The 15356-nt window shown below is 37.8% G+C and overlaps 1 protein-coding gene across 1 annotated transcript; it reads left to right on the top strand.

Moving 5' to 3' along the window:
* The first annotated feature begins 3225 nt into the window (after positions 1-3225).
* LOC113234471 (protein toll-like) lies at positions 3226-14315 on the top strand. Its single transcript, XM_026469797.1, has 10 exons — positions 3226-3407; positions 5495-5720; positions 6534-6788; positions 7380-7537; positions 9253-9471; positions 10211-10335; positions 11133-11280; positions 12124-12336; positions 12461-13138; positions 13337-14315. Exons 1-10 carry the CDS (start codon positions 3249-3251, stop codon positions 14120-14122), a joined length of 2967 nt encoding a protein of 988 aa, XP_026325582.1. The 5' UTR covers positions 3226-3248; the 3' UTR covers positions 14123-14315.
* Positions 14316-15356: the final 1041 nt, after the last annotated feature.

Raw genomic sequence — 15356 nt, forward strand, 5'->3', positions numbered from 1 at the left:
AAGCGGATCTAGTTTACCACCCTCAGAGGTGGAACATTTTCTTCAAATTTAAGTGGGACCACTCCTGAGGTACCGTCATTCCAACAAAAAAGAAATCATCAAAATCGGTTCTTAAATTATTATCTTTAAGAGTTATCGCGTAACGTACATTAAAAAAAATACAGTCGAATTGAGAATTTCCTCTTTTTTTAAGTCGGTTAAAAAGAGCTAGCAACTGAGGGCAGTTTATGTGGTTATGCAGTACTTTAAATATTAATGCTTTATTTATAGGAAATTTTATAATCTGACAAAAAAATTACGAAAAGGATTTATGTGGCATAGTATAATGTATCAATTATTTATTTGTAAGAATGTTTGTAATCATAATGGTATATGTACTTAGATATTAAATAAGGGGCACAACATAAAGTTGTAAATTTTGATATATTTTTACATGTAAAGTCAAAAGCACGTCAAGGTTGACACTTTGTACTTTGGACAGTTCGTATCGTAAGCGACATAGAGTTAGATTTAAGTCTTAGGTGTAAAGCATCACGTGCTCTTGACACTGTACTTTTGTTTAGATACTGCATGTCAGAATTGACCAAAATGTGTGTGTGAAACAGCATTCTGTAAACATCACCATCAACTTTTGCAGTTACCACATTTAGAGCAATCAATTAATTCAACGGAACTCGTGTGAATTACAATTGTGTAATCGTAGTACGTTTTTCTATCCACTGTTGTGATTGTTGTACATACATTTAGACTTTAACACCCAAAAAAACTCCGCACACAAACCGCGGTATATCACCAAGTATTTGCTGTAACTTTTTACAAACATTTCAACTACAATGGTTATAATTAACTAACACCACTTTTTTTACTTTGCGGTAAAAACACAGTGTAAACTGTACCGCAACTCATTAAATCATTACACTAGAGATAACACGTTTAACCACACCAAACAATTTAACTATAATTTATTAATATAATTTTTTTTTAACCGACTTCTACAAAAGGAGGAGGTTCTCAATTCGATTGTATGTTTTCTTTTTCTTTATTTTGTATTTATGTTACGCGATAACTCTAACTAACATTTGTGAACCGATTTTGATGAGACTTTTTTGTTGGAATGAGGGTAGGTACCTTAGGAGTGGTCCCATTTAAATTTGAAAGAAATATTCCACCTCTAAGGGTGGCAAACTAGGGGATGAATCCGGTTCTCTCCCGCGCACTTTCCGGCAACCGATTTCAATAGAACTTGGCAAATAGATGTAATTCTACGAACTTTTGAGGCCGGTTTTTTAGTATTCTGCACTGACATTACTTTTTCTCCACAAACGCCTGTTTAAGAGTAGAGGAACTTATAGGTTAAAAAGAGATTGGTCATGCTGTTTTTGTGAGAGACTGGTGCACGAAATAGATATAGAAAAACCTGTATTACAGGTCACTAGGCTTCCACTCTGCAGATGAGCAATAAGGTTGTGACACAGGAGAAAAAAGTAGCACCGATTCAAAACACGTCTTTTTCTGACAGGTTCAGTGTTATTCGACATTAATAAATGTAGTTACGCTGTACCTACACGATATCGAAGTCATTATCGGGTAAAACCGATATTCATTAAAATAACTACATTGATAAAGTGTTCAAAATATACATACGAAATTTATGAACCGTAATGGCGTCATGCGCATGCGTCGCAGCGTGTACTTCAACGAGTTTTCTCCGTCTACGTTCAACGAGAATAATTTTAAAAATAAACATCTAATTACCAAAAACAAGAGGCGAATTTTTTATCTCCATCTATACACGGATCGTGATAAGGAAATTATAGTAAGAGAGACAAGGATAGCTATATTATTTGTCACTGCTTCGTTTGAGAAGCACTCAAGGCGAGGAGAGGTGAAGCGGGTAGAGGGAGAGATAAACAGACTGTCAAACCATAACCTTGAAACCGCCCAATGTATAAAAAATCGCCCACTTAATATTGGCAGTTGCAAAATTGAATCTCTAATAACAAAATGTATCAAGAGAATTTTTTTATAAGTTCACAAAGTTAAGTTGGTATTCACGAGACGAGCGTAGAAATAGAGTGGATCAAAAAATATTTTTGTTGAGAACATTAATTATTGTTCAAAATAGTGTTTTACATTTGTGTTTGTGTTTTTTGTTTAATTTACTATGAGTTTTTGTGTATAAATGTTATTTTAGGTAAACATAGCCATTGTCCATTAGAAAAACAAACTTTAGAAATACCACCTACAGGGTCAAGAACACATCAATCTTGATAATTAAGATTTAAATTCAGCTCTGTTGTATGATTTAAGAACTATCAAAAGTGACAAGTTTGACTGTACTAAATTTTCTTGGGTGTAGTTATAATTGTAAGTCAATGGGTGTAGTAGTGAAATGTAAATAACTGCCTAATTATATTTAATTTAAACAAAATTGGTTTTATCTATAGCTACAAATGTTTACTGTTGTTATCTTTTTAATTTTTTTTATAATATCAAGTGATGGGACAAACAAGTCGTGCGCCTGTTGGTAAGCAACACGCTTTAAATCGCAAAGATCTGAGTGACACTGCCACTGCGCCCGTCACCCTGAGTCGATAAGTTGACAAGTCCACTGTGCCTGTAATATCACCAGCACCCTTACCTTTCAAAACCGGAACACAGTAATGCTGAGATTACTGCTTGGCGGCAGAAATAGGTAAGGTGGCAGGACTTCCCTGGACGAACTCTTTCACAAGGCGCGCTACTGCTACTTGTTTCTTGTATCTTTTTCTTCTTGTTTGTTTGTTTGTTTGTGAATTAGTGTAATAACGATTGGAGTCAACTTTTAAAAATATAGTTAAATCATAGTAATTTTGAAAGAGCAGCGGTAACGTACCAAAAGTTGATACTTTTTTAACCGACTTAAAAAAGGAGGAGGTTCTCAATTCAATTCTTTTTTGTGTGTATGTAACGCGATTACTCCGACATTTGCGAACCGATTTCGGTGATTCTCTTTTTTGTTGGAAAGAGGATACCTCGGTAGTATTCACACTTAATTTGAAGAAAATATTCCACATGTAAGGGTGGCGAATTAGGGATGAATCCGGTTTATTGGATTTCGCCCACTTTCCGTCAACCGATTTCAATAAAACTTACATAGATTACAACCAGCAACAGTCCTACTCTCTGAACTAAGAGCAAAGAATGAATCATAAATTCTATTCAATTCCAGCTACGCCGAGCCTCACTCAACTTAACAAACGAAACCAATGAGAAACCTAACAGCACTACTCATTCTATGGACATTTTTCGAAATACGTGCCAGCCCCGAAGAGTGCGACTGCCAAGTTAAACACGATGTGGCTTGGTGCTGCGGGGGTAGGGTGAAGGTCAGTCGGAGCGGGGGGTTTTGGGAGGTCAAATGTCAGGTATGTTTCCAAATACAAATGAAGCTACATTAAGATGCATTCAAATTAGACGTTTATATGTGGAAGCGGTGCAGTGGCGCCACTGGTATCTTTCATGCAATATTTAGAAGCTCATTTGCAGCGCCATGTCGTGTCACTGTTTAACCGACTTCAAAAAAAGAGGAAGTGCTCAATTCGACTGTATTTTTTCTTCTACGGAGATTGCTCTGGCATTTGTGAAACGATTTTGATGATTCTTTTTTTGTAGAAAAGGGGGTGCCTCAGTAGTGGTCGCATTTAAATTTGAACAAAATATTCCACCTCTAAGGGTGGCAAACTGGGGGATGAATCCGGTTTCGCGCACTTTCCTGCAACCGATTATTAACTTTTTAGTTTCAGTTTGTATGTCAAGCAAAGTTTGAAGTAGGTTCCTTTTTTTAATAAAAAATATGTTATGCAGTCACAACTAGTGAACTAGAAATTACTAAAGCACCACAGCGCGGCTGCCGCGTCACTTCACTACACGAGTCGTTATAAGCGACTTAAGGATAAAATAATAACTTAGGCTTCTATTAAACGAACTGCATGCACAAAGTCCGTATAATACAACTCCAAGTAAAGGAAACCGAAACTCAGTGCACAGAGTACATTGAACGTATAAAAGTTGGCGACGAGATGAAAGCACGGACGCTACTTCTGTTACTATTATATTGAAGCCAAAAACGAATGCGTGCAGCAATAATAATAAAGTACGCAAAAAATATATATCCTCGTAATAATGGCAATTACAACTATATTGATTCTCGGACTATCGTTCACATCGACTCTTGAAGTTGAAGGTTACTTATTTGTTCTCTGGTTGAAGTATCAAATGCATGCAGTTGCAAATGCATCAACTCCTTATCAACTTCACGCATCAACTGCAAACATGCAGTCAATCCGTTAGTAGCCTTATTCATCATCATCATCAATCAGCCGGAAGACGTCCACTGCTGAACATAGGCCTCCCCCAAAGATTTCAAGACCAGCCGACCGGATGCGACGTGCATCCATCGGTTACTCGCCGCCCTTATCATGCATTGTAGGAGTGGCGAAAATTAAGAGTCGGACGGGCAGCGTAACGGCTTTTATTTAAATAAGCGCAGACAGAGATAAATATTCCTACACTAAAGACAGAGCACCTCTTATGTAGACAATCAAATCAACACTTTCTCTTAAACTAAACAGTGTTACAATTTTACAATTATTGTAGTTAGTATTATCGTTACAACATTATTATATTTACTATATTCATCGATCAACATTAATTATTAGCAATCATAAATAACGAAACCTAGTCGTCTTTTTTTTAATTTTTTTTTATTAAGGCTTTGGCAAAGCCATCAGCCTAAACATGAAGTTGAATTATGTTTCTGTAAATATGGCCGCCACAAGGAGGATAGGCAATTTGAGGCGGCGTGCTTGGATTGACTCGGGATTCCTTAAAACGGGCCGATGCGGGTATTTTAGTTCGAGATTCGTATAATTTCGCGTTTTAATCTTCGATTAAGGCACAATAGCACTATCCTATTCCACTTTAAACTAGATTTCACAAAATAATTGAAAGTCAAAATAAAAACGAAACTTTTCCCTCCAAAAGGTCCAGAGCGAATCAACCTATATTCGTCGTCACCTATATTATTTACAAAGCAACGCCATCTAGTGGCAGGGTGACGTATTTAATTGCACTGTTTAACAGCCTGCAATAGTTGTAGGGACAGTGTCGGTAGATTGGGTCGCTAACTAGTAGCCTAATAGTTTGAATAGAACTCTCGGTACATATCAGCGATTCTAAGAGTGTGTACAGATCTGGCGAATGCGCCCCATATACGCAAATGCGGAAGGCTCGCGAGCTGGACACGTTCGATCCGTCCGCGAGCCACATACATTAACATGTATTTAATTGCACAAATGCAGTACTTGTACAGCGCGCATGCAGTCAGGAGTTCAGGACAATCTGCATGCTATCAGGCGTGTTTGGACTCATTGAATTGGTTTCCGACGAGTTGTTACACTGTTTTGTATCGGGAGTTTCAAATTTTGATTTAAGTTGTGATATTTGTATACAGAAAGGCGACATATCCTGCGATACGCTCCCACGACTGGAGTTCGGCGCAAACAGCACCATTGACCTGCGTGTCGATCACTGCTCGCTGGCTTCGCTGCAGTGCCTGCCGCAGCGGCTTGCCGCCGCCGATGTACGTCACTTGGAGTTGTACTGCACCCAGGGTGTGAACCTCACGACGGACTTGGTGAAGGAGATGGACTTGGATACTTTTCAGTTTGTTGGTGAAGGTGCGTAGTATTGAAAATTCCTTTGACAAAAATATTATTGTTGAAAAAAATCCATTACTAGGGGCAGTACGGGGAAATCTGAAACCAGAGATGTAAGGAAACTATCTTCGGAACCATTAAGTAATTTTTGTGAAAACAATATTAGCATAGTCAATTTTTGGTCAAGTTGTCCATAAAAATGAATAAAACTGATCACAATTTTTTTTTATGCTAATCGACTCAGTTTCAGGAAGGCATTATTTCATTGTATGGGACAAAAAAAATTGAGACAGCCGAAGTTGGCCAAATTTCGTAAAAAAAATTTTATACAAAATGAATAAAACTGGCTAATTTTGTTTAATGCTGATAGACTCAGATTCTTATAATAATGATTTTATTGTCTTGGAAGAAAATAGTCGGTAATAAATGTTATTTTGTATTAAAAAACTTTTTATTAAATTTGACCAACTTCTGTTGTCCCGAGTCTTTTGTCCCTTACAATGAAATGACCCTTTCTTGAAACAAAGTCGTTTAGCGCTAAAAAAATATTGATTCATTTTATTCATTTTTATGGGCTACTCACGCCTGACCAAAAAATTGTTTTGATGATTGACTTGGCCAAATTTGTTTTCACAAAAAAAGACTTAATGGTTCTAAGACAATTTCCTTGTATCTTCTATAGTTTCGGATTTCCCCATACTGTCCCATTTAAAAAAAAAACACTCGCTGTAAAGAACACATTATAAATATGTTAAGTGTAATAGAAAAAAAAATATTTTTCCTTATCTTTTTTAACGGTAGAAATTACCAGCATAATGTATAATTTGTTTCCAGATGAATCTGTCTCAATGAATTTCCCCCGCGAACCCCTCTCGCAGCATCCCAAACTCTACTCGATAACCTTCAAAGAGGTCACTCTGTCCCTCCACACGGGTGACTTGGACGCCTTCTCAGCCCTCCAATTCCTCATGCTGACTGACACTCACGTGAGGAACATCCCTCTGAAGCTATTCAGGAACGTCAGCAATCTGGAAGAGCTGACGCTGAATAGAAACGAGATCGAAGAGATTCCTGATGATTTGTTTGATGGTAAGTAAACTACAATTCTCCTTTAGAAGTTGCCCCCTCCAAACAAGGTATAATCAGCAGCGAGTTAAACATCGCTGTAATCATGAATCTCTAAAGATTGTACAGGCACGAGGAGACTCCTTTTTCCACTCTCCGTTCTTTGTCCGAAACAATTAGGTAGAATCAAATGAATATTAATCGACCAAATTAAAAGGCGCGCGACTGTGATCTGGCGATCGGTACTATCTCAATTTTGACAACTTAACAGGATGAAGAAAAAACTGTTTGTGTCGTTTATATGTATAGCATCTGGTTTATTAAATAAAAACACGTAATTTTTAGACATTTTTATTACATATGTATATATGCACACTACATATTTTTATTTAATAAACAAGATGCTATATAACTGATTTTTAGCTTCATCCTGTAAAGTTGTCAAAATTGAGATAGTACCGGTTGCCAGTTCACAGTCGCAATGAAGGTTCATACTTGACGTTGTCTGTTAAGGTGGTCGAGTATTACTTATTTAACTGACTTCAAAAAAAGGAGGAGGTTCTCTTTTTTCACATATAATTAGTGAAGATATCAAGTACATTATGTATGTCCCAGGTTTGTCCCACCTGCGCGTCGTACATGTAAGTAGCAACAGGCTGACGTCTCTGGCGTTCCTGACGCGAGTCAATCTCCCGACGCTGACGACGGTCGACGTCGCTGACAACCGGCTGATGGGCTTGCCGAGACTAAGTTCGCTCACCGGTTTGGCGGAGGTGTTTCTCAACACAATTTTCAAAAAACTATAATATTTATATTTATTGAATTTCAATCATTAATATTTTGAGAAGTTACTCTACTAGCTTGTTATAATTATTATTAATCGAATATCAGACAGAACGGAAAATTCCTGTGCCAAAACAGGACCATCGCTCTACCAACAACAAATATACGCGTTTTGGATCCGAAATAATCATAACTTTTTATTAAAAAAAACCGATTTCAAAAATTTGTGGAATTATATCTAATAGCCAAGTTTTATTGAAAACGGTTACAGGAAAGTGCGCGAAACCGAAATCATCCCCTAGTTTTTGAGGTGGTGCTGAGGTACCCTCTTTCCACCAAAAAAAAGAATCATCAAAATCGGTTCACAAAAGCCGGAGTTATCGCGTAAGATACGCACAAAAAAAAGTACAGTCCAATTGGAAATAATCTCAGTACAGAGTACTAAAAAAACCGACCTCAAAAGTACGTGGAATTACATATAATTACCAAGTTTTATTAAAATCGGATTCATCCCCTAATTCGTCACTATACGGAACTTGACACGGGAGATAATAAAAATCGGTTCTCACTACTCAAAGTATAGCGAGAGAGAAAAATTCCTTGAATTGGAGAATAGCAAAATCAACCATTAAAATAATTGCTGCTTATAATAAAATTTAGGCGCTATTTATAAAAATGAATCATCATGCGTGAACAGCCACCCTTAGAGGTGGATGATTTTCTTCAAAATTAAAGGGGACCTGATTTGGAGATACCCTCTTTCCAACAAAAAAAGAATCATGAAAATCGGTCCACAAATACCGGAGTTATCGCGTAACACACATACAAAAAAAAACCAATCGAATTGAGAATCTCCTTCTTTTTTGAAGTCGGTTAAAAAACTACAGTCGAATTAGAACCTCCTCCTGTAAGTTTATAGACTATATATGACTTTTGAGGTCGGTTTTTTAACCGGCGGTTAGTTATTTAAATTTACTGTTGTTTCAAGTCTTAAACATAGAATTAAAGAGGTTGTATATTTATTTAACATTTATGTACTTTGTGACGAAAGTCATTCATCATTAAAACTTATATTTATAAAACAACGGGTTACATTTAAAAATACCAAAACGTTTTCCATAAAGATGGCTGATTGAGTGGTACGCATTACGCGAGACCGCTGAGCGCCACTAAAATAGTAATTTTAATATGGCTGAATACTGGCAACTGTTGCCATTACACTCTGAATTTTTAATCAGACAAAGAAATAAAACGAGTTTTTTTTAAATACTGTTTTATTTTACTTTCAATGTAGTTTTTTCGCAAATGTATTAAAAAACGTCGTTTAATACACTCTGGCTGGAAGCGTCGAGACTCGTGAATAATGACTAGTAACTTGTATCAAAAATAACCATGATTTATTTATTTATGTTACATATACCTATATTTAAGTTACAAAGACCCGTAAATACTTACATTTAATATAATAAAACACTATTTATTTATTTCCGCGTATGGTACCTAATAAACGTAGAAGTAGAGTACACATGAAAATTATAAAATTAGGTAATCAAAACTTTATCCAAATATTAACAGGGTGCAGAAACGACCTTAGAAGGAACTTATGAGAGGCCCCGTAAGGAGTACGAGCTAATGCTTTTAACATTAAATAAAACATAGTAACTGCCCGTTAATCTAAACACATCATTAAATGTATCTCTTGCAGCTACATCTCCACTCTCAAAAGGGCCTCAATCATTCACAACCCTTCGTAGTCTCCCCACTCGCTCTCGCGAACCTCGTCCACCTTACAAAACTATCCCTGCGCGCCTGTCGTCTGTCCGAATTGCCGAACGATATGTTGCACAACTCCTTCGCAATCAAAGACATCGACCTATCGCAAAATGAATTGGAGACTCTTCCTCTCGGACTGTTCAGAGACCTGGTAAGTTAGTGATTGAATGGCGATGCTAAGTATCATGTTACTATCTACGACAGAAGATAAAACAAGATGGAAGATAGTTATATAAAAAAGCGAAACTCTCCCCAAAGAGACTTAATGAAAATAATTTGAATGCTTATGACGTTGTGTTGAATGCTTATAACATTTTTATTACAAAAAAACCTACCTCAAAAGTTTGTAGAATTACATCTTTTTGCCAAGTTTTGTTGAAATCCGTTGGATGAAATCCAATAACCAGAATTCATCCCCTACTTTGCCACCCTTAAAGATAAAATATTGGCTGAGGACCTTTCGAACAAAAAATCATCAAAATCGGTTCACAAATGTCAGATTTTTTTTAAAATTAGATTGACTTGCTCTTGACCACTACCTAGCTCTGGAGCAAAGATAGGATCTACGACGGAACGAGCTTGCCCAGAAGATGCCTGCCTATTCAGTCGCACCTTAAAGATGTATGAATATATGGGTTGTATGAATTCGGAAATACAGACGCAGGGAGGCAGGGAATTCCATTCCTGGGCTGTGCGCATAATAATAAACTATGATGAAAAGCGCTTAGTACGCCTGAAGGGAATACCGACCAAGTAAGGATGATTAGTCGCGTAAACCAAAAAGTCCAGTCGATTTAGAACGTCCTCCGTTTTTTGAAGTCGGTTAAAAACGAAATGATCTTTTGTTTGGTTGGGTTGGTACTAATTAATGGTTGTTGCTTTTGTTTCAGCACAATCTAGAAACCTTAAATCTAGACGAGAACCACTTCGCGTCGCTGCCACCTGACGTTTTTGCAGGTCTTACGGCGCTGAGGACTCTGTCGTTACGACATAACCGCATCGAGGAGTTGTCAAAGTAAGTCGCATGCCCTGTACCAGGGCTTTCATCCCAGAAATCATAATAATAATACCTATATGTATATTTCGTAACCAGGTCGATAGATTGTTAGTGAATTACAAAATTCTCAAGTCTAAATGTTAGTTACACAATACAAACACAACAACACATAATTGTAACTTTTTTATACATATAACAAAAAACGGACCTCAAAAGTTCGTGGGGTTACATTTATTTGCGAAGCTTTATCGAAATCCCTTAATTAAGAACGAACACCCTTCGAGGTAGATATTTTCTTCAAATTTAAGCGGAACCAATACTGAAGTAACCTCTTTCCAACAAAAAACAATCATCAAAATCGGTTCACAAAGGACGAATGTTCACTCCTATTTTGAGGTCGGTTAAAAACTAGGCAACTCGCACACACAATACCCACCTTGCAACCCTGTGGATTCTCACTACTAAGGATCGATTCGATTAAACGATCTAACGAATTTTTGTATCGATTTATTTCAATGCAATTTCAAAGCGAATCGATTCAACAGAAAGACAAACCGAATCGTCTGAATCAGAACACAATAAATATTTTGAAATAATATCATTCAATTTGAACAAACCTCGATTTACAACACGTATTTAGTTGTAAATAGATTTTGTCCTTGACTTTGGGCGTTAATGGGTTTTAACTCAATTTAAACCCGACGTTAACATAGCACCGGGTTTAAATCCGAGTTACTCTGGATATACAATACATTGGTTTCCTTTACGTTAAAGCACGAGATATTTAGTGAAGATCAAAAATTATATATTTCCAGAGGAATCATATCCACCTTAACCTCCCTTCACGCACTCCACCTGTCCCACAACGCAATCCACAAGATGGCGTCGATGTCACTCCCTGACAGTCTCCAAGTGCTGGACTTGGACCACAATCAACTCAACTTAGACGACTCCAGCGCTTCAGTAAGTGTTGTGGTGTCTGTGATTTCTACGTTTCTACATTCGAATCTCCCGCGAAAGGAGTAAACCTATCACCATGCACCTTCTGGACGCCTGGTATTACGAGATTATAGATAGAGACACAAAGATGGATGGTAAATACGTTAATTATTATTAACCCACGTCAAAAAATAGAGGAGTTTCTTAATTCGATTGTAATTTTTTGTATGTCACACGATTAGTATGATATTTGTGAAACTATTTCAGTATATGTATTACTTTAAGGGTGGCAAATTAGGGAATGAGTCTAATTTACTAAATTTCATCCAATTTATCACTTTAATAAATTTAAAAAAACTTTGCACATAGATGTAATTCTGATCTGATGATGGAAATGGCAGACGAATGAGAGAAACTCCTTAACAGTATACTGCAGCTACCTTGTGTCTGGGCTCTCATGATTAGTTTAGACGAAGACATCCTTATGCGTGGGTTACCTTAGTAGTGGTCCCATTCAAATTTGAAAAGAATATTCCACCTCCAAGGGTGGGGGATGAATCCTGTTGTATTTGTACTTCACCCTTTTCCGTTAATGATTTTTTCAAAGCATCGATAGGCGTGTGCCTATCGATCACAATTGCAGTGCCACTCAGAGCCTTAAATCGCCGGAACGCAGTAATAGCTCGCATTACTGCTTGGTGGCATAAATAGGTAAGGCGGCAGTACTTCCCTGGACGAACTCTTTCACAAGGAGCTCTACTGCTACTAAGATTTTAATAAAACTTGGCAAATAGATTTAATTCCGCAGACTTTTGAGGTCGGTTTTTTCATAAAAAAAAGTTTAATTATACACTATCTGTTACGCAGGACGATAGCACTATAAATAACTACACTACGCTCAAGGGCCTCCTATCTCTCCGGGAACTATCAATCTCGCACAATCGCCTCACTAGAATCCCTCCGGACCTCTCTAACCTGAAGAAATTGAGAGCGGCTAATTTGTCGCACAATCATATCACGGCGATATGGGACGGCGGTGACACTCGTGCGGGGATTCGATGGTGGAATGGGTCGGAAAAGGTAAAAGAATCAAAATTATTTCCGGTGTTCAAACACCCCACGTACTGCTGCTTTACAGTACGTACTGAGAATTGGGTAGTGCGAGTGATAACCCTGCAATTTAATCTTGCAATCGTTATTTCAGATCACGAACCTCCACCTCCTCAGTACCCACATCACCATAGACTTACGACACAACCAAATTTCCACTATAGATATTAAGAACCCCACCGAAGACGACACTGATCATACTATAAACAGAGTTATCCTTCTTGATAACAACCCTTTGAATTGTGATTGTAAACTTTACAATCTCGCTAAGAACCTACAAGGACATAGAACCGAGACTGCAATTTACAAACTTGGTGATTCCGAATGCGCCTCGCCAGAAAGCTTTAAAGGAGAACTAGTCAAAACTTTACCTTTAAAAAATTTTATTTGTCAAATAGCCGAGAAATACAACTGCTCCAACAACTGTGAATGCCAATATAGACCTTACACTAACGCAATAGAACTCAACTGTATTGCTGAGCCAGATATATACCCCGATTTAATACCAAACGCAATGTACGAAATCAGTTTTCGTCAAGTTTCGAAATCACTTGCTTTGAATACACCGGGTGTCCGTAAAGTGAATCTTTCCGGGCTCGCAATGCATGAGATACCGATTGTTATCCCGAACACGGTCGAAGAATTGGACTTGAGTAACAACAGTTTGAGCAGAATACCAGCGGAACTGCTGGAGAAGAATGTCATTTTAAGTCTTGCCGGGAACCCGTTTGAATGCGACTGCTGGCACAAAGATGATATTCGTAATCTTCAGGTAAGGTAATTTAGTAGTAATGGTTAAAAATTGGTTTTAAAGGGACTTAAAACCGGGACTTTCGACCTCATAACATCTGAGCGAGGTCACATTTCTTGGTTCTTGAAATTTCTCTATAAGAATGAACGGCTTTCTCGACGACATAACGCCAATTTGACATCACCAATACGGGGTTAACAAACTGCTTTTAATTTTCAGAACCACTCCTCCAAAATCAGAGACTGGGAAGTCACAACTTGTTCAGATAAAATACCAATCCGAACAGTAAATCCTGAACAACTGTGCAGCACGTTGCTGGCCGCAGCCGTCGGCGGGACCTTTGCGCTGATCGGTGTGCTCATCGCAGCGACGACTGCGGTACTTTACTTATGTTCTTTTGAAGTGAAGGTATTTCTATACAATAGAAGTTTATGTTCCTGTCTCGTCAACGAACAAGAATTAGACAAAGACAAAAAATACGACGCGTTCATATCTTTTTGCCAAAAGGATGAAGAGTTCGTCTTAGAAAACTTGGTTCCCGGGTTGGAAACCGAACCGTACAATTACAAAATCTGCGTCCATGTTAGAGATTGGAACCCGGGGGAATGGATACCGGCACAGATAGCGACATCTGTCGAGTCTTCTAGAAGAACAATTATAGTTGTTTCAAAGAACTTTCTGGATTCTATCTGGAGTCGATTGGAGTTTCGTGCGGCGAATATGCACGCCGTTCATGAACGCCGCAGTCGAGTTATTGTCGTATTATTGGAAGACATAGCCATTCATGAGGAATTAGATCCGGAATTAAGGGCATACTTGTCGACGAACACGTATCTCAAATGGGGTGATCCGTGGTTTTGGCCAAAGTTGCGTTACGCCATGCCACATAAGGGTGTGAGAGATAGAGAGGCGAGGATGGCAGAAGCGAAGGCGCGCCAAGAGGGACAACGATTGGCGAAGCATTTGGCCACTATCGACTTGCAACTTGCTGAACGGAAGCTATAAATACCAAATGATTGGGAGAAGAGTCTTCTTCAATTTATTGATAATAACTTTTTTATAAAAAGAAACAAAGTAAATTAGTAAATTACACTTCAAAGCACAATAAAAACATCTACGTTAATATTTCCTTCTTGATCACAAGTTCACAACATCTTATTACTAGTGTTATTATTATTATTATTATTCCAATCAGGGTGGCCTGAGCACACAGGTGGTTCTTTAGAAATACAATCCATGGTGGATACTCACTACATTTTAGGAGAAATTGAAAACAAAATGTAGCACGAAATATATGTACTTAATCATTCTACCAACTATCGATATGGAGTAAACGGCAATATTGTGGAGTTGTCTTGTGTCCGGCGACTCGTTCCCGAATTTTTATCGGTAGTTATACAGCAGCCCAATTTATAGAGCGACACGAACATCCCCACAAGTCTGCCCACGTGCAGTCAGCCTATTAAGCAAACACGTGTTATGAAAGCATAGATGCATCAAAGACAGTTAACAAACTCGTCTGTGCGCACAAGCACGTGTTCTTATTCACTAAACAAATTAATTAGCCAATTAAAATTATTGAAAATCAGAGATCATCGTAGGCATGAATCGTAGACGCAATGTATGATGAGATTCAGCATGGGTACCGGCGCAACTAGTCATTCTGGGGGACTTTAATGCACACCATCAAGAATGGTTGTTCCCATTATTTATTTATTTTATTTTCTGTTCCGGGACGCATACGTCCGTCACTCTCACTCACTCGGCTAGGGCCCATTGAAAACCAGCGTCACAACCTAGCCTTGGTTGTGACTTTAGCTGAATGGGATCCTTTGGTACACGCCACAGCCGCACACATGTCAGTATAGTATTATGTAACTTGTTGTTGAAATGTTTTTACGCTGCTCTTTGTGTTATTTCTGTTTCAGTTATTTTAGTCTTTTTTGTTTTTTTTTATAATGTGGCGTTACAATAAATGATTTCTATTTCTATTTGAAACAAACTTCAAAACTTTGAGACGCAGATGAAAGTCTCATTAAAACGAATCCTAGATGAGCCCAAACAAAGTAGAAGCTGCTGTACACTGTTGAGTAGTTCCTCTCATCTGCCTGCCATTTCCATCATCAGATCAGATCTACGTCACCATGTCGTTTAATTTTTATTAGAATTACATCTATTTGCGAAGTTTTATTGAAATCAGTTAACGGAAAGTGGATTTACTATCGTTAGAGGCAGAATA

The sequence above is a fragment of the Hyposmocoma kahamanoa genome, unplaced genomic scaffold (genome assembly GCF_003589595.1).
Source record: "Hyposmocoma kahamanoa isolate Upper Pololo Valley unplaced genomic scaffold, ASM358959v1 84, whole genome shotgun sequence".
Taxonomy (NCBI): Eukaryota; Metazoa; Arthropoda; class Insecta; order Lepidoptera; family Cosmopterigidae; genus Hyposmocoma; species Hyposmocoma kahamanoa.

Bases quoted from the DNA above. Each gene is read 5' to 3' on its own strand.
- LOC113234471 (XM_026469797.1), top strand. From the start codon at position 3,249: ATGAGAAACCTAACAGCACTACTCATTCTATGGACATTTTTCGAAATA. The intron at 7,538-9,252 runs GTGTTTCTCAAC...TATCTCTTGCAG, and splicing joins CGCTCACCGGTTTGGCGGAG to CTACATCTCCACTCTCAAAA. The intron at 9,472-10,210 runs GTAAGTTAGTGA...CTTTTGTTTCAG, and splicing joins TCGGACTGTTCAGAGACCTG to CACAATCTAGAAACCTTAAA.